Below are 18,330 nucleotides of genomic sequence, written 5' to 3' on the forward strand. Positions count from 1 at the left end.
TCTGCGTTACGTGGTGGATAATACGGAATAATAGGGAGATTTGAATGTTAGAGGATCCGAGACGTTCTCCATCTGTATATTTTAACGGATATAACAACTACGAAACACGCCATGAATCAGACTACAGCCAAAAAACAATACATTGTAGTTGGACCGAGAGAGACAGAGACAGTAGTGCAATACCAGACCCCTGCTGACATAACAGAAATAGTACTGTCCACATATAGCGGTGCTGACATAAATAAAGATGCTTTTCAAAAAAAATATCAGTGGGCCCAGAAGTGTATATTGTTTGTAAAAATAAAAATATAGCGAACACGTAACTGTCTCTACACAGACCGTTTTGCTAACTCCGGAACTACGAACCACCCCACAGTCTAGAAACCCCGTTAATAAAAACACACGATAAAAGCCGATGCTACAACAAAACATAACAGAGTTTGTTGAATATACTGTTGATGAGAGCAATGTTGATCAAATAGAACTTAAGGGGTATAGCTGAAATGTTTGGCTATTAAAGGATTTTTTAGAGGTGAACCTTAATACAATGAGCAACATTATTTTAACGCAAACACGTACCTCTATAGGTGAGTCTGGTTCATCCATGATATGCTTTTCACTCTGCATACGCTGCATCTTCTCTGTAGAAGTGGGGTCCATTATCAGTACGTTCTGGCTATCGGGTCTGGCGAACATACAGTCACTCTTTCTGGAGTCAGTCGTCCTGCACACCTCGTAATTGTACACGTGTTGTAAAGTTCCGGTTCCCAAAGTGTCTGCGTAACGGGGTGGATAATACGGAATGACCGGGAGACTGGAATGATAGAGGATGCGGGACTGTCTCCATCTGTATATTTTAACCGATATAATAACTACCAAACACGTAATGAAAAGAAATGAGACTACAGCCAAAGCCAAGACTAAGTAAAAAGTCAGGTTGTCATTGTATTCCTTCTCGTGCGTAAAGTCAGTGAACTCCGATAGCACTTCAGGGAAACTATCCGCCACCGCCACGTTAACATTGACTGTAGCTGAACGAGAGGGCTGCCCGTTGTCCTCCACTACAACAGTGAGCCTTTGTTTCACAGCATCTTTATCAGTGACTTGACGTATAGTTCTTATTTCTCCATTCTGTAAATCCACTTCGAACAACGCCCTGTCTGTCGGTTTCTGAAGTTTATACGAGAGCCAGGCATTCTGCCCAGAGTCCACATCAACAGCCACCACTTTAGTGACAAGATAGCCCACATCTGCTGAACGAGGCACCATTTCAGCCACCAGAGAGGTGCTAGTCTGGACTGGGTACAAAACCTGAGGCGCATTGTCGTTCTGATCTTGGATGAAGATGTTCACACTAATATTGCTACTTAGTGGAGGAGAGCCTCCGTCTTGCGCCTTAACCACGAGATTTAGCTGTTTGATTTGTTCAAAATCAAAGGAACGTAGTGCATGTAAAACTCCGGTTTCAGAGTTAATGGATATGTACGTAGTGACTGAAGTTCCACTGATCTGCGTGTCTTCCAAGTGGTACGAGATTTTAGCGTTTTGATTCCAGTCAGTGTCCCGTGCGCTGACAGTAAATATGGACATTCCAGGAGAGTTATTCTCTTTGACGTAGGCCGCGAACGAACTCTGATTAAATAATGGGGCATTATCATTTACGTCAGAGATTCTAAGGTGTAACGTTCTGGCACTGGAGAGAGGAGGCGAACCAGAGTCTGTCGCTGTTATGGTTATGTTATATTCTGGTGTTGTTTCTCTGTCAAACGCCACATCTGAGATTAACGTATAATAACTACTTAACGAAGATCTGATCTTAAACGGGAGGTTACTGTTTATAGAACATGTAATCTGTCCATTTTTCTCTGAATCAGCATCTTTCACATTTATAATAGCTATGGTTGTGCCCAGGGGAGCATCTTCAGAAACAGAGCTGGAGAAAGACATTACGTTCATAACTGGTGCGTTGTCATTAACATCAATAACTTCAATTACAATTTCACTTGAGTCTGTTAAACCACCCTGATCCTTTACCTCCACTCTGATTTCGTATTTTTTATTCTTCTCATAATCTATTCCTCCGTCAACTGATATAGTTCCTGTTGTTTCGTCTATGCTAAAAATGTCAGCAACACTTTGTTTTAGGTTGGAAAATGAATATGTTACAACACCGTTTGATCCACCATCAGCATCGCTGGCATTGACTGTGGTAATATAAGTGCCTTTCACAGCGTTTTCCATCACAGTCGCCCTGTACACTGACTGGTTAAACACAGGCGCGTTGTCATTAACATCTAAGACAGTGATCTCTATATTTACTGTACCAGATCTCTGCGGATTTCCACCGTCTAAAGCAATAAGCTTAAAAGAAAAACTAGGATGTTCCTCTCTATCTAACTGTTTCTGAAGAATCATTTCAGCATATTTACTACCGTCGGGTTTCGCATGCTGTTTTAGAACGAAATTATAATTGGGTGTTAAAATATAATTCTGTAGACCATTAACTCCTACATCAGGATCCTCCGCACTTGCTAACATAAAACGGGAACCTAATGTAGCAGACTCGCTAATTTCAAACTGTATATCTTTCCTCGAAAAAGCAGGCGAATGGTCATTTACATCTAGAATTTCTACAGTTACTCGATGGAGTTCCATCGGATTTTCTAGTATAATTTCGAAGCTGAAACTACATGGCGTTACGTCGCCACAAAGCTGCTCTCGGTCTATTCTCTCACTCACGACTAGAATCCCTTTGTCTGTCTTCAGCTCTGTGTACTGAACGCTTTCCCCGGTCACGATACGGGCACGGCCCAGTCGGAGCCTTTTTAAATCCAACCCCAGGTCTTGAGCTACGTTACCGATAATAGAGCCTTTCTTCATCTCCTCTGGAATGGAATAACGGATTTGACCACTAACAACATAACTGAAATACAGGAGAAAAACGAGTAATTGCCCTCGGGATCCAAAACACATATTGCGTCTTACATATTCTGGTTGACAAAGTCCTTCCACTTCCATAGCTCAAAAAATATGAATTCAAACAAATATTGGTTATTCCGTGTCTCGAATCGGTACAAAAATAGAATTGTGATATTCCACGTAGTACTGAAATTCAGGCAATGTTCACCGCTTCTTTCTGTTAGGCATATCTGTAAAAACTAGGGTATGGTTTGGAACGAGTGTGTCTCTCGTACCTGCCTCAGACTGAAGCTTAGATTCTCTCCCTCCTCTGGAAGTGCAGTGAAAGGGGAGGGAACTCTACTGATTGACAGCACAGGACAGAAATTATTTCACTGATCAACAGCGTCCCTCACAGTTCAGAATATGCACATCAGATAAAATGCAACCCTTCGAAGGACTACTTTTTTCAATACATTTACAAATAGTTGACAATAATTTGTAATCCACATACATGCAACCAACAATAAGAAATGCCTCGGCCTATACTAGGTTTTGGGTAAAACATGATAGCATTTTTTGTTCCAGCACTAGTTGCGATCGTATCTAAAACTTTCATCTGCTGTCAAAATAATTATTTAAAAACATTATTATTGAGATGATTTTGGCAATATATGCAAAAGAAACATCAAGGTCTATAACGTGTATGATTAATATAGAGAGGTTTTTCAAGGGCTGCATTCTGTGTGAGAGGAAGCAGGCCTCTGCTAGTGACGCTGTCCACAGCGAATGGTGCTGAAACTGCCGAACAACATTACAACCTTACTGTTCTGACAATTAGCAATTATGTTCATGTTAAAATCAATTTTACAAACGGCTGAACAAGTATACACAAGCTAATCGTAACAAGAAAGAAGGCAAAATAGATTTTTTTCCGCATTCAAAAGTTGAGCAAAGATGGAGCCATTCTAACAAAAGTCATGCATCCAAACATAACAGTTGAAATGCATACATACTGAAAAATGGAGGTACAACACAAGAACAGTTCTTTACTTATAGGTACACTTTTGAAGAATGTTTTCTCAAAGGTACAATTTTGGGCATTATGGAGACAGAATAGCACCTTTTCACTAACAGAAAAGGGTACAAAGTGAATTATAACAAAAGAAAGAACACTAAAGTGTACACAATTGTCTCACAAAAAGGTGCCGTCCCCCAGCGACAAGCATTTGTACCCTTTTAAATACACCCCGGTACTCCTATTTTTGAGTGTGTACAGTGTAGCCTCCCCGGAGGTCTCGCCCTCTAAGGCCAATACACCCAGTGGACAACCCCAGGGTGTGTCACTGCAGATTGGGGGGAACATGCTTCAGTGGGTTCCGCATATTGGCCTGGACAAGACTAAGGAAGGTGGGGACCAGAAAAAACATTCCCTCACACATTGCAGATACAGGATATTGATGTCTCTATCGATGTTTTATGTCATGTGAAAAACAATCACCAGACTTAGATTTCAAATACTTTGCTCACTTCCAAAATGGCACTGAAATAAATTTAATTTAATATTTGAATGTAAAAAACTAACAAAACACTCAACCTTCCACTGTTGGGAATATACTACAAACACCCATGGCAGAGATTACATAATTGACTTTACCGTTATTTTATTGTTGTGTTGTTTCTACCAAATATAACATATTTTAAGTCCAATTCATAGGTTCTCTCCACAACAGAGCATCCCACGGCAGGCTTGGGAGATTCGAGTACTGAGACACATCCTCTGGAAGGACAACTTGTAATGCCATTTTGATTCTAATCACAATATTCCCTCAACCAGGAAGTACTCAAAGGTATCCCACATGATCAAGAATTCAACGAGACAAGCCAACCCACATCTGACACCAACACCACATACCCCAAATAATAACAGGGTCTCGAACAGGTTTGGAATATCTGATCGCAGTGTTGCAGCTGTACTTAACCACTGTTAATGAACGTTGTTGGGTAAATCTTTAAGTCATGTGCTTACTTGGATAATGCAATATTTGCCTATAAAGAATACTCTTGAAATAACTCAGGCTCTGTCTGCGCTGACACATTTAGGCTTGTGTAAACAAAGGCGGTGGATAAACTTATGTAGAAACTACATTATTGCTATTTCTAGTCCTTAATTAAATTTAATATCAGATATTCCAATAATCTCACCTCTATTGGTGAGTCTGGTTCATCCAGGATGTTCTTTCCACTCTGCATCCGCTGCATCGTCCCTGTAGAACTGGGGTCCATTATCAGTATGTTCTGACTACCGGGTCTGGAGAACTTACAGTCACTCTTTCTGGAGTCAGTCGTCCTGCACACCTCGTAATTGTACACGTGTTGTAGAGTTCCTGTCCCCAAAGTGTCTGCGTAACGCGGTGGATAATACGGAATGACCGGGAGACTGGAATGATAGAGGATGCGGGACTGTCTCCATCTGTATATTTTGACTGATATTATAACTACTAAACAAGTGATGAACAGAAACGAGACTACAGCCAAAGCCAAGACTAAGTAGAAAGTCAGGTTGTCATTGTACTCCTTCTCGTGTGTAAAGTCAGTGAACTCCGAGAGCACTTCAGGGAAACTGTCCGCCACCGCCACGTTAACATTGACTGTAGCTGAACGAGAGGGCTGCCCGTTGTCCTCCACTACAACGGTGAGCCTTTGTTTCACAGCATCTTTATCAGTAACTTGACGTATAGTTCTTATTTCTCCATTCTGTAAGCCCACTTCAAACAACGCCCTGTCTGTCGTTTTCTGCATTTTGTACGAGAGCCAGGCATTCTGTCCAGAGTCCACATCAACAGACACCACTTTAGTGACAAGATAGCCCACATCAGCTGAACGAGGCACAATTTCAGCCACCAAAGAGCTGCTAGTCTGGACTGGATACAAAACCTGAGGCGCATTGTCGTTCTGATCTTGAATGAAGATGCTGACACTCACATTGCTACTGAGTGGAGGAGAGCCTCCGTCTTATGCCTTAACCACAAGATTTAGCTGCTTGATTTGTTCAAAATCAAAGGAGCGCAACGCATGTAAAACTCCGGTTTCAGAGTTAATGGATATGTACGTAGGGACTGAAGTTCCACTGATCTGAGTGTCCTCCAAGTGGTACGAGATTTTAGCGTTTTGATTCCAGTCAGAGTCCCGCGCACTGACAGTAAATATGGACATTCCAGGAGAGTTATTCTCTATGACGTAGGCAGAGTATGAGCTCTGATTAAATAATGGGGCATTGTCATTTACATCAGATATTCTAAGATGTAATGTCCTGGAGCTAGAGAGAGGAGGCGAACCAGAATCTGTTGCTGTTATGGTTATGTTGTATTCTGGTGTTGTTTCCCTGTCAAAAGCTACATCTGAAATCAAAGTATAATAACTACTTAACGATGATTTGATCTTAAACGGGAGGTTAATATTTACTGAGCATGTGATCTGTCCGTTCCTCTCCGAATCTGCATCTTTAATATTTATTATAGCTACAGTGGTACCAGGGGGAGAATTTTCGGAAAGAGGGCTGGAGAAAGACATTACGTTCATAAGTGGAGCGTTGTCATTAACATCAGTAACTTCAATTACAACTTTACTGGTGTCTGTTAAACCTCCCTGGTCTTTAGCCTCTACTCTAACTTCGTACTTCTTATCTTTCTCATAATCTATTCCTCCAGCAAGACATATTATACCTGTGGTTTCGTCTATTTTGAATATATCAGCTACATTTCTTTTTAGATTCGAAAAAAAATAAGTAACAAGACCATTAGATCCACTGTCAGCATCGCTGGCATTAACCGTGGTAATATAGGTGCCTTTCGGTGCGTTTTCCATCACAGTAGCACTGTACACTGACTGGTTAAACACAGGCGCGTTGTCATTAACATCTAAGACAGTGATCTCTATATTTACAGTTCCAGATCTCTGCGGATTTCCGCCATCTATAGCGATTAGCTTTAAAGAGAGACGAGGATGCTCCTCTCGGTCTAACGGTTTCTGGAGCACCATCTCTGCGTATTTACTGCCGTCCGGATTGACATACAATTTCAGAACAAAATTATAATTGGGAGTTAAAACATAATTCTGTAATGCATTCAATCCTACATCTGGATCATCTGCACTCTCTAAGGTAAAACGAGATCCCAAGGTTGCAGACTCACTTATTTCAAATTTTATATCATTCTTTGGAAAAATAGGAGGATGATCATTCACATCTATAATTTCCACCGTCACTCGATGTAACTCCATCGGATTTTCTAGAATAATTTCGAAGCTGAAGCTACATGGTGTTACGTCACCACAAAGCTGCTCTCGGTCTATTCTCTCACTCACGACTAGAATCCCTTTGTCTGTCTTCAGCTCTGTGTACTGAACGCTTTCCCCGGTGACGATACGGGCCCGGCCTGCTCGGAGGCGTTTCAAATCCAACCCCAGGTCTTGAGCTACGTTACCGATAATAGAGCCTTTCTTCATCTCCTCTGGAATGGAATACCGGATTTGTCCACTCACTCGACTGAAATAAATGATGAAAAATAGCACTTTCCATCGCAGTCCATAATACAAAAGCCATTTTACGTTTCTAGATCGAATAAATCCTTCCAATGCCATTGTCATCAAATAAACAAAGTATAGATATAAGTCCTTGCTCTGTATATCCTTACAAAAAAGAAAATGTTGTGATTTTCCCTTTCGGTTACAAGTATCGGTCCATATAAGCGTATCTCACTCCTGCACCAGATCGTATGAAGGACAGAATCTCTCTTCTGGTAATGTGCTGTTAAAAGGGAGGGAACTAAACTGACACCACCTTATAAATAATTTCACTGATCAACAGCGTCCCTCAGAGTCCAAAGCATGAACACCATAATGTTGACCAAAACTTCCCAGCACTACTTATTACACATAAATGCAACGTAAAAATAATATTGTGACTTTCCGTAAGTGGGAAACATTTGCAGAAAAAGACGGCAAAAACCTAAATGAACAGTTTTTCTATTGGCGAAGGGTAACAATTGAAAGGGTAAATAATAATGATATAATGATCCTTAACCGTTTTTGATAGCCGTTGCAATAGCCCAACACGCATTTTTCAAGAGCGTGCTAAGCAGAAAGAGTAACGCTGAAATGGCCCTAAAGGAAAGAAGCCCACATATCATGTAACAGAAAATGCATGCTCATGTAGAAACGCATTTGACGAACGGGTATGAATTGATGTAACTAAAACAAGGTAAGAAGAGAGGGAGCCAAATTAGAAAATAAGTCATGAAACAGAGCACATTAGTTGAACGAGGAAACATGGGACTAGTTCCGGAGACGTATTTAAACATAACGATCCAAAATGATTAATTTCCCCCAAACTCACCTCAAGTGGAGAGTCAGGTTCATCCAATACGTTCATTTCACTCCGCATGTGATGCACGGTCCCTGTAGAACTTGGGTCCATTATCAGTACGTTCTGACTACCGGGTCTGGATAACTTACAGTCACTCTTTCTGGAGTCGGTGGTCCTGCACACCTCATAATTGTACACGTGTTGCAGAGTTCCTGTCCCCAAAGTGTCTGCGTAACGCGGTGGATAATACGGAATAACCGGAAGATTGGAATGATAAAGGACGCGAGACTGTCTCCATCTATATAATTTCACTGATATAATAACAACTAAACACGTGATGAACAGAAACGAGACTACAGCCAAAGCTAAAACTAAGTAAAAGGTCAGGGTGTCATTGTATTCCTTCTCGTGCGTAAACTCAGTGAACTCCAAAAGAACTTCAGGGAAACTGTCCGCCACCGCCACGTTAACATTGACTGTTGCTGAACGGGAGGGCTGTCCGTTGTCCTCCACTACAACAGTGATCCTTTGTTTCACAGCATCTTTATCAGTGACTTGACGTATAGTCCTTATTTCTCCATTCTGTAAGCCCACTTCAAATAACGCCCTGTCTGTCGTTTTCTGCAGTTTATACGAGAGCCAGGCATTCTGTCCAGAGTCCACATCAACGGCCACAACCTTAGTGACAAGATAGCCCACATCTGCTGAACGAGGCACCATTTCAGCCACAGGAGAGATGCTAGTTTGAACTGGGTACAAAATCTGAGGGGCATTGTCATTCTGGTCCTGGATCATTATTTTCACAGTCACATTGCTACTGAGTGGAGGGGAGCCTCCATCCTGCGCTTTTACGTTGAACTGAAAATCCTTGATCTGCTCGTAGTCAAAAGAGCGCACTGCATGGATGACTCCACTATCAGCACTAACGGATACATATGAGGAGACCGGAACTCCGTTAAACGAGGAGTCCTCCAAAATGAAAGAAACACGAGCATTCTGGTTCCAGTCATAGTCCCTGGCTTTCACTGTGAATATTGCAAAGCCTGGAGTGTTGTTTTCTAGCATTTTGGCTTGATATGAGCTCCTCTCAAAGACAGGCGCGTTGTCATTTACATCTGATATCTGTAAGGTGAGAGTGATGCGGCTTGACAGTGAGGGCACTCCCTTATCAGAGCACATGACACTGATGTTATACTCAGAGACGCTCTCTCGGTCCAACGGACTATCAGTTACTACAGTAAAGAAATGATTTGATGTTGATTTCATTGCAAATGGAATGTTTTCATTTATGGAGCACTGAACTTCACCATTATCGCCGGAATCTGGATCTTTAACATTGATCATAGTGACGACTGTACTGGGTTTGGCATCTTCAGAAATTATGGTTGATTTAGACATAATATTAATATTAGGCGCATTGTCATTGGAGTCAATTACATCCACTATCACTTTACATGAGTCAGTCAGCCCTCCCTCATCGCTTGCCCGAAGGTTAATCATAAAACTTCTTGTCTTTTCAAAATCAATATTTCCTATCAATCTAATTTCTCCTTTTTCTTCGTTAATTACAAAAATGTCACGTACATCAAACAAAGTGTTTGTAATTGTGTACATTATTTTGCTGTTCAATCCATCATCTGCGTCAGATGCACTGACTGAGGTTACAAGTGTGCCTTTTGGGGCATTCTCCATTACGCTAGCTTTATACTCATGCTGCATAAAAACCGGTGCATTGTCATTCACGTCCAGTACGGTGATGAGTATCTCCATTGACCCTGATAGCTGAGGCTCTCCTCCATCTACGGCAATTAATATCAGTGAAATTCTCTCCTGTTTCTCTCGGTCCAAGGGCTTCTGTAAAACCATTTCTACATTTCTACTGCCATCCGCTTGATTATGTAGTCTAAGAGCAAAATTATCGGTAGTTTTCAGCACATAGTTTTGGAGACCATTGACACCAACATCAAGATCCATTGCTCCCTCCAGTATAAATTTTGATCCACTAACTGCAGACTCACTAATTTTGAATGCTACTTCATTTTTCTCAAAAGAGGGACTATTATCGTTAACATCTGTTACCTCAACAGTAACGGTGTAAAATTCCATTGGGTTCTCTAGAATGATCTGAAGATGTAGAGCACAAGGCGTTGTCTGCCCACAGAGAGCTTCACGGTCTATTCTCTCTTTGATAAGGAGAACTCCCCTTTCTTTATTCAGCTCGATGTATTCTGCGTTGTCTCCAGTATAAATACGAGCTTTACCTGATTTTAGTCGTTTAATTCCTAAACCCAAATCCTGTACTATATTTCCGACTAAAGAACCTTCCGCCATTTCCTCGGGAATTGAGTAACTGACCTGTCCGTTCACTAAACTGAGAGAGAGGACCGAGAAAAACAAAAGTACTTGCCGTGCCATTGTTCGAGCCGAGAATTTCCCCTTCACCAAAAACCAAGCTCGATATAATCCAGAAAATACATTAAATATTCCAACTTGAAAGTCAAATGTATAATTTTTTTCGAAATCACAACATCTTGGAACTGAAGAATCGCCGCATTGTCTCTCCGTGATTAGTGCTCTCTTAAAGAATCTCTATGTATGATTTGAGTATGAGGGGGGTGTACTGCAGCTAATCTGCTCTACAGCAGCGAAACACCGATCAACAGCGTCCCGCAGAGTTCAGTGCGCTGAACTACAGAACATGAAAAAATGTCTACAATTATGGAACAGTTGCCAATAAGAAATGGACGAACAAGATCTTAAAGAACACAAGATGCGTAAACTATGTGGGCGGTGAGGGGGGGGGGGCGGTTATTGGCTATGCAGAGAAATACACTTTTGCAAATACTATCACTGAATGGCATTTGTCTAAATGGCACAATATTAACATATAGAAGTATGAATCATTATGGAATGTTGCTCTAGGTACACATACAAATTCAATTCAAAATGATACAAATCGATATATTGAATTATTTTGATATACAAATGACAATGTCGTTTTGGGGATACTCCAATGACTAAAATATAACAGACATCTACAGGAAAATAAAGGTAAGTGAAATAAGTATAATAAAGAGTGGGTCTGGGTATGAACACTTCCCAGATGAGGCACAAAAAACAACGAATATTGCGCGATGCATTCAGACAGACGAACAAAATAGTTATAGTAAAATATAATAATGACTGAAATATAACAGACCTCTGATGGCGAGTCTGGTTCATCCAGGATGGTCTTTTCACTCTGCATCCGCTGCATCGTCCCTGTAGAACTGGGGTCCATAATCAGTACGTTCTGACTACCGGGTCTGGAGAACTTACAGTCACTCTTTCTGGAGTCGGTCGTCCTGCACACCTCGTAATTGTACACGTGTTGTAGAGTTCCTGTCCCCAAAGTGTCTGCGTAACGCGGTGGATAATACGGAATGACCGGGAGATTGGAATGATACAGAATGCGAGACTGTCTCCATCTGTATATTTTTACTGATATAATAACAACTAAACATGTGATGAACAGAAATGAGACTACAGTCAAAGCCAATACTAAGTAGAAAGTCAGGTTGTCATTGAACTCCTTCTCGTGCGTAAAGTCAGTGAACTCCGAGAGCACTTCAGGGAAACTGTCCGCCACCGCCACGTTAACATTGACTGTAGCTGAACGAGAGGGCTGTCCGTTGTCCTCCACTACAACGGTGAGCCTTTGTTTAACAGCATCTTTATCAGTGACTTGACGTATAGTTCTTATTTCTCCATTCTGTAAACCCACTTCAAACAACGCCCTGTCTGTAACTTTCTGAAGTTTATACGAGAGCCAGGCATTCTGTCCAGAGTCCACATCAACAGCGACCACTTTAGTGACAAGATAGCCCACATCTGCTGAACGAGGCACCATTTCAGCCACAGGAGAGATGCTTATCTGAACTGGGTACAAAATCTGAGGTGCGTTGTCATTCTGATCTTGGATGAATATGTTGACAGTCACATTGCTACTGAGCGGAGGAGAGCCTCCGTCTTGCGCTTTAACAACGAATTGCAGCTGTTTGATCTGCTCATAATCAAAAGAAAGTGCCGCTTGTATAAGACCACTCTCAGCGTTTACGGAAACATATGCAGACAAAGGTATTCCGGTTACGTCACTATCCTCTAGAATATAGGAAATACGGGCATTTTGATTGGAGTCGGAGTCTGTAGCTCTAACAGTAACTATAGATTGACCAGGAGAGTTATTCTCTGCGATATAGGAGTTGTACAAGCTCTGTGTAAACATTGGGGCATTATCGTTGACGTCAGACACTTTCAGGTGAAAGGTCCTCTTACTTGACAGAGGACGCAAGCCTGAATCAGTGGCGACTACAGTGATGTTATATTCTGACACGCTCTCGCGGTCTAAAAACGCGTCCGTTAGCAACGTATAGTAATTTCTGACATTTGATTTTATTTTAAAAGGAATGTTTTGGTCTAAACTACATATCACCTGTCCGTTTGCACCAGAGTCAAGGTCTTTAACGTTGATAATACCGACGGTTGTACCAACTGGCGAATCCTCCGATACAGGGCTAGTGAATGATGTAACACTTATTACAGGCTCGTTGTCGTTTTCATCAGTTACATCAACAATAACCTTACTTGAGTCGGTTAGCGCTCCCTGGTCAGTAGCTTCAATTCTTATTTCATATTTCTTTTCTTTTTCGTAATCTAATCGTTCCAAAAGCGTTATCAATCCAGTACTCTGGTCAATACTAAACAATCTGGCTAATTGACCTTGCATGTTTGAAAGAGAATAGTATATCAAACCATTCGATCCACTGTCTGCATCCGTGGCATTAACATATGTAATATACGTTCCCTTTGCAGAGTTTTCCGATACAGTAGCCCTGTATACTGACTGGTTAAACACAGGCGCGTTGTCATTAACATCTAAGACAGTGATCTCTATATTTACTGTTCCAGATTTCTGCGGATTTCCACCGTCTATAGCGATTAGCTTTAAAGAGAGACGAGGATGCTCTTCTCTATCTAATGGTTTCTGGAGCACCATCTCTGCGTATGTACTTCCATCCGCGTTCGAATGTTGTTTTAGTACAAAATTATCATTTGGAGACAATATATAATCATGTAAACCATTTACACCAACATCCGGATCATCAGCAGTTGCTAAAATAAAGCGAGCGCCCGGAGAGGCTGATTCTCCTATTGTCAATTTCATATCTTTTTGTTGGAATGTTGGTGCATTATCATTCACGTCCAATATTTCTATGGTGATGTGATGCAGTTCCATTGGATTCTCTAAGATGATTTCAAAGCTGAAGCTACACGGGGTTACATCTCCACAAATTTGCTCTCGGTCTATTCTCTCACTCACAACAAGAATCCCTTTGTCTGTCTTCAGCTCTGTGTACTGAACGCTTTCCCCAGTCACGATACGGGCTCGGCCCGATCTGAGTCGTTTCAAATCCAAACCCAGGTCTTGGGCTACATTACCAATAAGGGACCCTTTCTTCATCTCCTCAGGAATGGAATATCGGATTTGTCCACTCACAACAAGCAGACATAAATAAAGGAGGAAAATAAGTACTTGCAATTGCAGTCCGCGCACACGCCATTTTAGGCATTTGGTTTGTAGGAAACCTTCCAATTCCATAGCGAAGCAAACAATTTCGACAGAATCCTCAAACGGAAAGTAGGATACTGAGAGTCGATGTATAATATTAATCCAGAATATTGAACCATCCGCCTGTTGTTTGTAATCTACATTCTGTGGACAGTAAGGATATCTCTGTTACCGACACCTACGCGGTCTTTAACTCTCCTCTGGTAGAGCGCAGTCAGGGCGAGGTGACTCCACTGAATGACAACACTGGACAAAAAGTATTTCACTGATCAACAGCGTCACTCAGAGCCCACAATATGAACATCACATTATATTTGATAATAAAGTCAATATGATTCACAATTTACAGCACTGTACTTTCCTACCAAAACAATTGCAAATAGTTAGATGAACACCGAGAAAAATCTTGTTGTGTGTAATGTCAGTGAAGATGCAATCCGAAACGACAGGATACATATCAATAATCTGATACTTAATTATGCAACCCTATTCTCTGTCAAATAATTGATTTAAAATATTTACATCGATCAGCCATACAAACCATTACAGAACAACACAGCAGCTACCTATGCTGACAGTAATTTGTCATATGACAGCCAGCTAAAACTGCTTGCATGACTCTTTGGTGACTCCATACGGAATTAATCCCCCCAAAAAATTGGGGATTCATTCCGGAATTATATCAAAAATATTTATGTGCAGCAGTTGGAACATAGAAGAGCTGTCCAAGAAAGTAGAGCAGTATTCTGTCAGTATTAGGAGCTGTCCGTAGACAGTGGTTCTGAAGTGTCCGAATGGGCTATTGTACAAAATAATCAATGAACTAGCAGAGTACTATGAACACCAAAGCCAAAACGCAGCAAAAACAGAAATATCCCATATGATACCTCTTAATGTGCTAACACGAATTCCAAAGCCAGTAAAATCTGTCAACTATTAAATTATTAAATGACAAATATAAACAATTTCCCACAAAAGATCACACCACCTAGAAGCTACTCATGACAGCATCCCGATGACCCACTGGTCAGACAAAAATAAAATGTTATGCTTGAAGGTTTTGTATCAGGACCTAGAATAGTTTGAAAGTTACATATCAACTCCCAAATGAAAGACAAGCCGTCACACTATTTTACTAGTTGAAAATATTTTGATTTGTCGAGTCTAGTCTGACAAATACACGTACTGTAATACAAGACACTTAAAGCTATCGTCGATTACTCTATCTATATCAAAACTTATATTTTCATTCATGTCCTGCAAACACGCGCTCACTGATGCAATGCTTGACCAAGATGTTTTCTCACTTTGGCTTTTTGGAACATTTGCGCCAAGCCAAATGTATAAACATGTCTTATAATGTAAAGCATATAAATGCTTATCAACATATCAAACTAAATAAAGAAATAAAGCATAAAATATATAGTAAAGAGAATTTAATGAAAAAAATAGGGAAGAACGGATTTTATTTTTGCACCTATGGTTGAACAACACTTACAGCCCACCGACTGTTGTTCCTATCAGCAATCAACATTATCGGTTTATTTTTAACTGTACAGAAATATTGACGACCTTAACCATAGCTGGGTTTACAAAATACATTTGGAAACATGTATTCCTACCCAATACAACCACAAATTGAGAAGACTCACCTCCGTTGAGAAGTCAGTTTCATCCAGGATAATTCTTTCACTCTGCATCCGCTGCATCGTCCCTGTAGAACTGGGGTCCATTATCAGTACGTTCTGACTACCGGGTCTGGAGAACTTACAGTCACTCTTTCTGGAGTCAGTCGTTCTGCAAACTTCATAATTGTACACGTGCTGTCGCGGTCCTGTACCCAAAGTGTCTGCGTAAGGCGGTGGATAATACGGAATAACTGGGAGATTAGAATGATAGAGAATGCGCGATTGTCTCCATCTGTATATTTTCACTGATATAATAACACCTAAACAAGTGATGAACAGAAAGGAGACTACAACCAAAGCCAAAACTAAATAAAATGTCAGGTTGGCATTGTACTCCTTCTCGTGCGTAACGTCAGTTAATTCTGAGAGCATTTCAGGGAAACTGTCCGCCACCGCCACGTTAACATTGACTGTAGCTGAACGAGAGGGTTGCCCGTTATCCTCCACTACAACTGTGAGCCTTTGTTTAACAGCATCTTTATCAGTGACTTGACGTATAGTTCTTATTTCTCCATTCTGTAAGCCCACTTCAAACAACGCCCTGTCTGTCGATTTCTGCAGCTTATATGACAGCCAGGCATTCTGTCCAGAGTCCACATCAACAGCCACCACTTTAGTGACAAGATAGCCAACATCTGCTGAACGAGGCACAATTTCAGCCACCAGAGAGCTCCTAGTCTGGACTGGATAAAGAACCTGCGGTGCGTTGTCATTCTCATCCTGGATGAGGATATAAACACTCACATTGCTACTGAGTGGAGGAGAGCCACCGTCTTGCGCCTTAACAACGAGTTTGAGTTGTTTTGTTTGTTCATAATCGAAAGAACGACCGGCATGTAAAACTCCGGTTTCAGAGTTAATGGATATATATGTTGAGACTGGAGTTCCATTGATCTGCGTGTCCTCCAAGTGGTACGAGATTTTAGCGTTTTGATTCCAGTCAGAGTCCAGCGCGCTGACAGTAAATATGGGAATTCCAGGAGAGTTGTTCTCTGTGACGTAGGCAGAGTAAATACTTTTATCGAAAAATGGGGCATTGTCATTTACATCAGAGATACTAAGATGTAATGTCCTGGCGCTAGAAAGAGGAGGCGAACCAGAATCAGTCACTTTAATCGTTATGTTATATTCAGAATATTTTTCCCGATCAAAATATGAGTCAGTGATCAAATTATAATAATAAGTCAAGGAGGATTTGATCTGAAATGGAAGGTTTCTGTCTACAGAACAGCTAATCTGCCCGTTTCTGTCTGAATCAGCGTCTTTAACATTTATTACAGCTATAGTGGTGCCTGGAGGAGCATCTTCAGAAACGGGGCTAGAGAAAGACATGACGTTTATAACTGGTGCGTTGTCATTAACATCAATAACTTCAATTATAACTTTGCTGGAGTCTGTTAAACCTCCCTGGTCTTTAGCCTCTACTCTGAGTTCGTATTTTTTATCTTTCTCATAATCTACTTGACCAGTAACAGAAATTATGCCTGTCGCTATATCGATGGCAAATATGTCGACTACATTCCCTTTTAACTTGGAGAAATAGAATGATATGTGACCGTTAGAGCCACTGTCTACATCACTTGCATTGACAGTTGTGATATAAGTACCTTTCGGTGCGTTTTCCATCACAGTAGCCCTGTAAAGCGACTGGTTAAACAATGGTGGATTGTCGTTGGCATCTAAGACAGTGATTTTGATATTTACTGTGCCAGACCTTTGCGGATTTCCACCGTCCACAGCAATTAGCTTTAAAGAGAGACTCGAATGCTCCTCTCGGTCCAAAGGTTTCTGAAGTATCATATCAGTGTATTTGCTACCGTCTGGATTTGCTTGTTGTTTCAAAATAAAGTTGTCATTTGGCGTTAAAATATAATTCTGTAGTGAGTTATGCCCTACATCGGGATCATCGGCTCCCTCAAGGAGAAATCGTGAACCTATAGATATTGATTCACTGATTTCGAGTTGTATATCTTTATTTGGAAACGCAGGTGCGTGATCATTAACATCTAATATTTCTACCGTAATACGATGTAGTTCAATTGGATTTTCGAGAATAATTTCGAAGCTAAAGCTACACGGAGTGACATCCCCACAAAGCTGCTCTCGGTCAATTCTCTCACTCACGACAAGAATCCCTTTGTCTGAGTTCAGCTCTGTGTACTGAACGCTTTCTCCGGTCACAATACGGGCACGGCCCACCCGCAGTCGTTTCAAATCCAACCCCAGGTCTTGAGCTACATTACCGATAAGAGAGCCTTTCTTCAACTCTTCTGGAATAGAATACCGGATTTGACCAAGCACAATGTGACCAAAACACAGCAAAGAAATTAACACTTGCCATCCTACTCCGCAAAACAAACGCCATTTTACGCAGTTGCCTTCAAGAAATCCTTTGAACACCATAGCCAACAAAAAGGGAAACATATCCGATACGAATATTCCTGTAATTATGTCCTTAAAACGTCGAGGAAAGAAAGGTATAAGCCAATTAGTTAATGGACTATTTCAATCAACGCTATTTTTATCCAACCACTCCGAGTATATGCTCAGAGGAAATATCTATGTTGAGCCCCACCTATTACGAACTACAGAATATTTGCTTCTCTGGTAGTGCGCACTGATAGAGGAGGGGACTTCACTGACTAACAAAACTGGACAGAAGTAATTTTACTAATCAACAGCGTCCCTCAGAGTTCAAAACATAAATTGCAGATTATATGTAAATATAACTTAAGATATTTATAAATGAACAGTTTTTGCAGTTCTCAATT

At 41.0% G+C, this 18,330-nt stretch overlaps 3 protein-coding genes across 21 annotated transcripts in view; all 3 read right to left on the bottom strand.

Annotated features, from left to right (window-relative positions):
• LOC106024272 (protocadherin gamma-A3) overlaps positions 1-18,330 on the bottom strand; it is a 214,024-nt gene that overhangs the window by 111,572 nt on the left and 84,122 nt on the right. Inside the window, exon 1 of one of the 19 annotated variants that reach the window (XM_034291827.1) lies at positions 11,463-14,082. The exons of 17 other annotated variants lie outside the window; for them this stretch is intronic. In XM_034291827.1, coding sequence (XP_034147718.1) covers positions 11,463-13,901 — 2,439 coding nt within the window. In that variant the 5' untranslated portion in view covers positions 13,902-14,082. Of the gene's footprint in view, positions 1-8,293; positions 10,837-11,462; positions 14,083-18,330 lie in introns of those variants that run through there. One more of the 19 variants, XM_034291855.1, reaches the window with a different exon arrangement.
• On the bottom strand, positions 347-3,279 carry LOC117594416 (protocadherin gamma-A11-like). The gene is made up of 2 exons (XM_034291958.1): positions 580-3,279; positions 347-358 (listed from the first exon to the last, which is right to left on the bottom strand). Exons 1-2 carry the CDS (start codon positions 3,016-3,018, stop codon positions 347-349), a joined length of 2,451 nt encoding a protein of 816 aa, XP_034147849.1. The 5' UTR covers positions 3,019-3,279.
• Positions 5,104-7,805, bottom strand: LOC117594405 (protocadherin gamma-A11-like). The gene has a single exon (XM_034291859.1). The coding sequence runs from the start codon at positions 7,543-7,545 to the stop codon at positions 5,914-5,916; it is 1,632 nt and encodes a 543-aa protein (XP_034147750.1). The 5' UTR covers positions 7,546-7,805; the 3' UTR covers positions 5,104-5,913.

This window comes from Esox lucius, chromosome 4, assembly GCF_011004845.1.
Source record: "Esox lucius isolate fEsoLuc1 chromosome 4, fEsoLuc1.pri, whole genome shotgun sequence".
In the NCBI taxonomy this organism is placed as follows: Eukaryota; Metazoa; Chordata; class Actinopteri; order Esociformes; family Esocidae; genus Esox; species Esox lucius.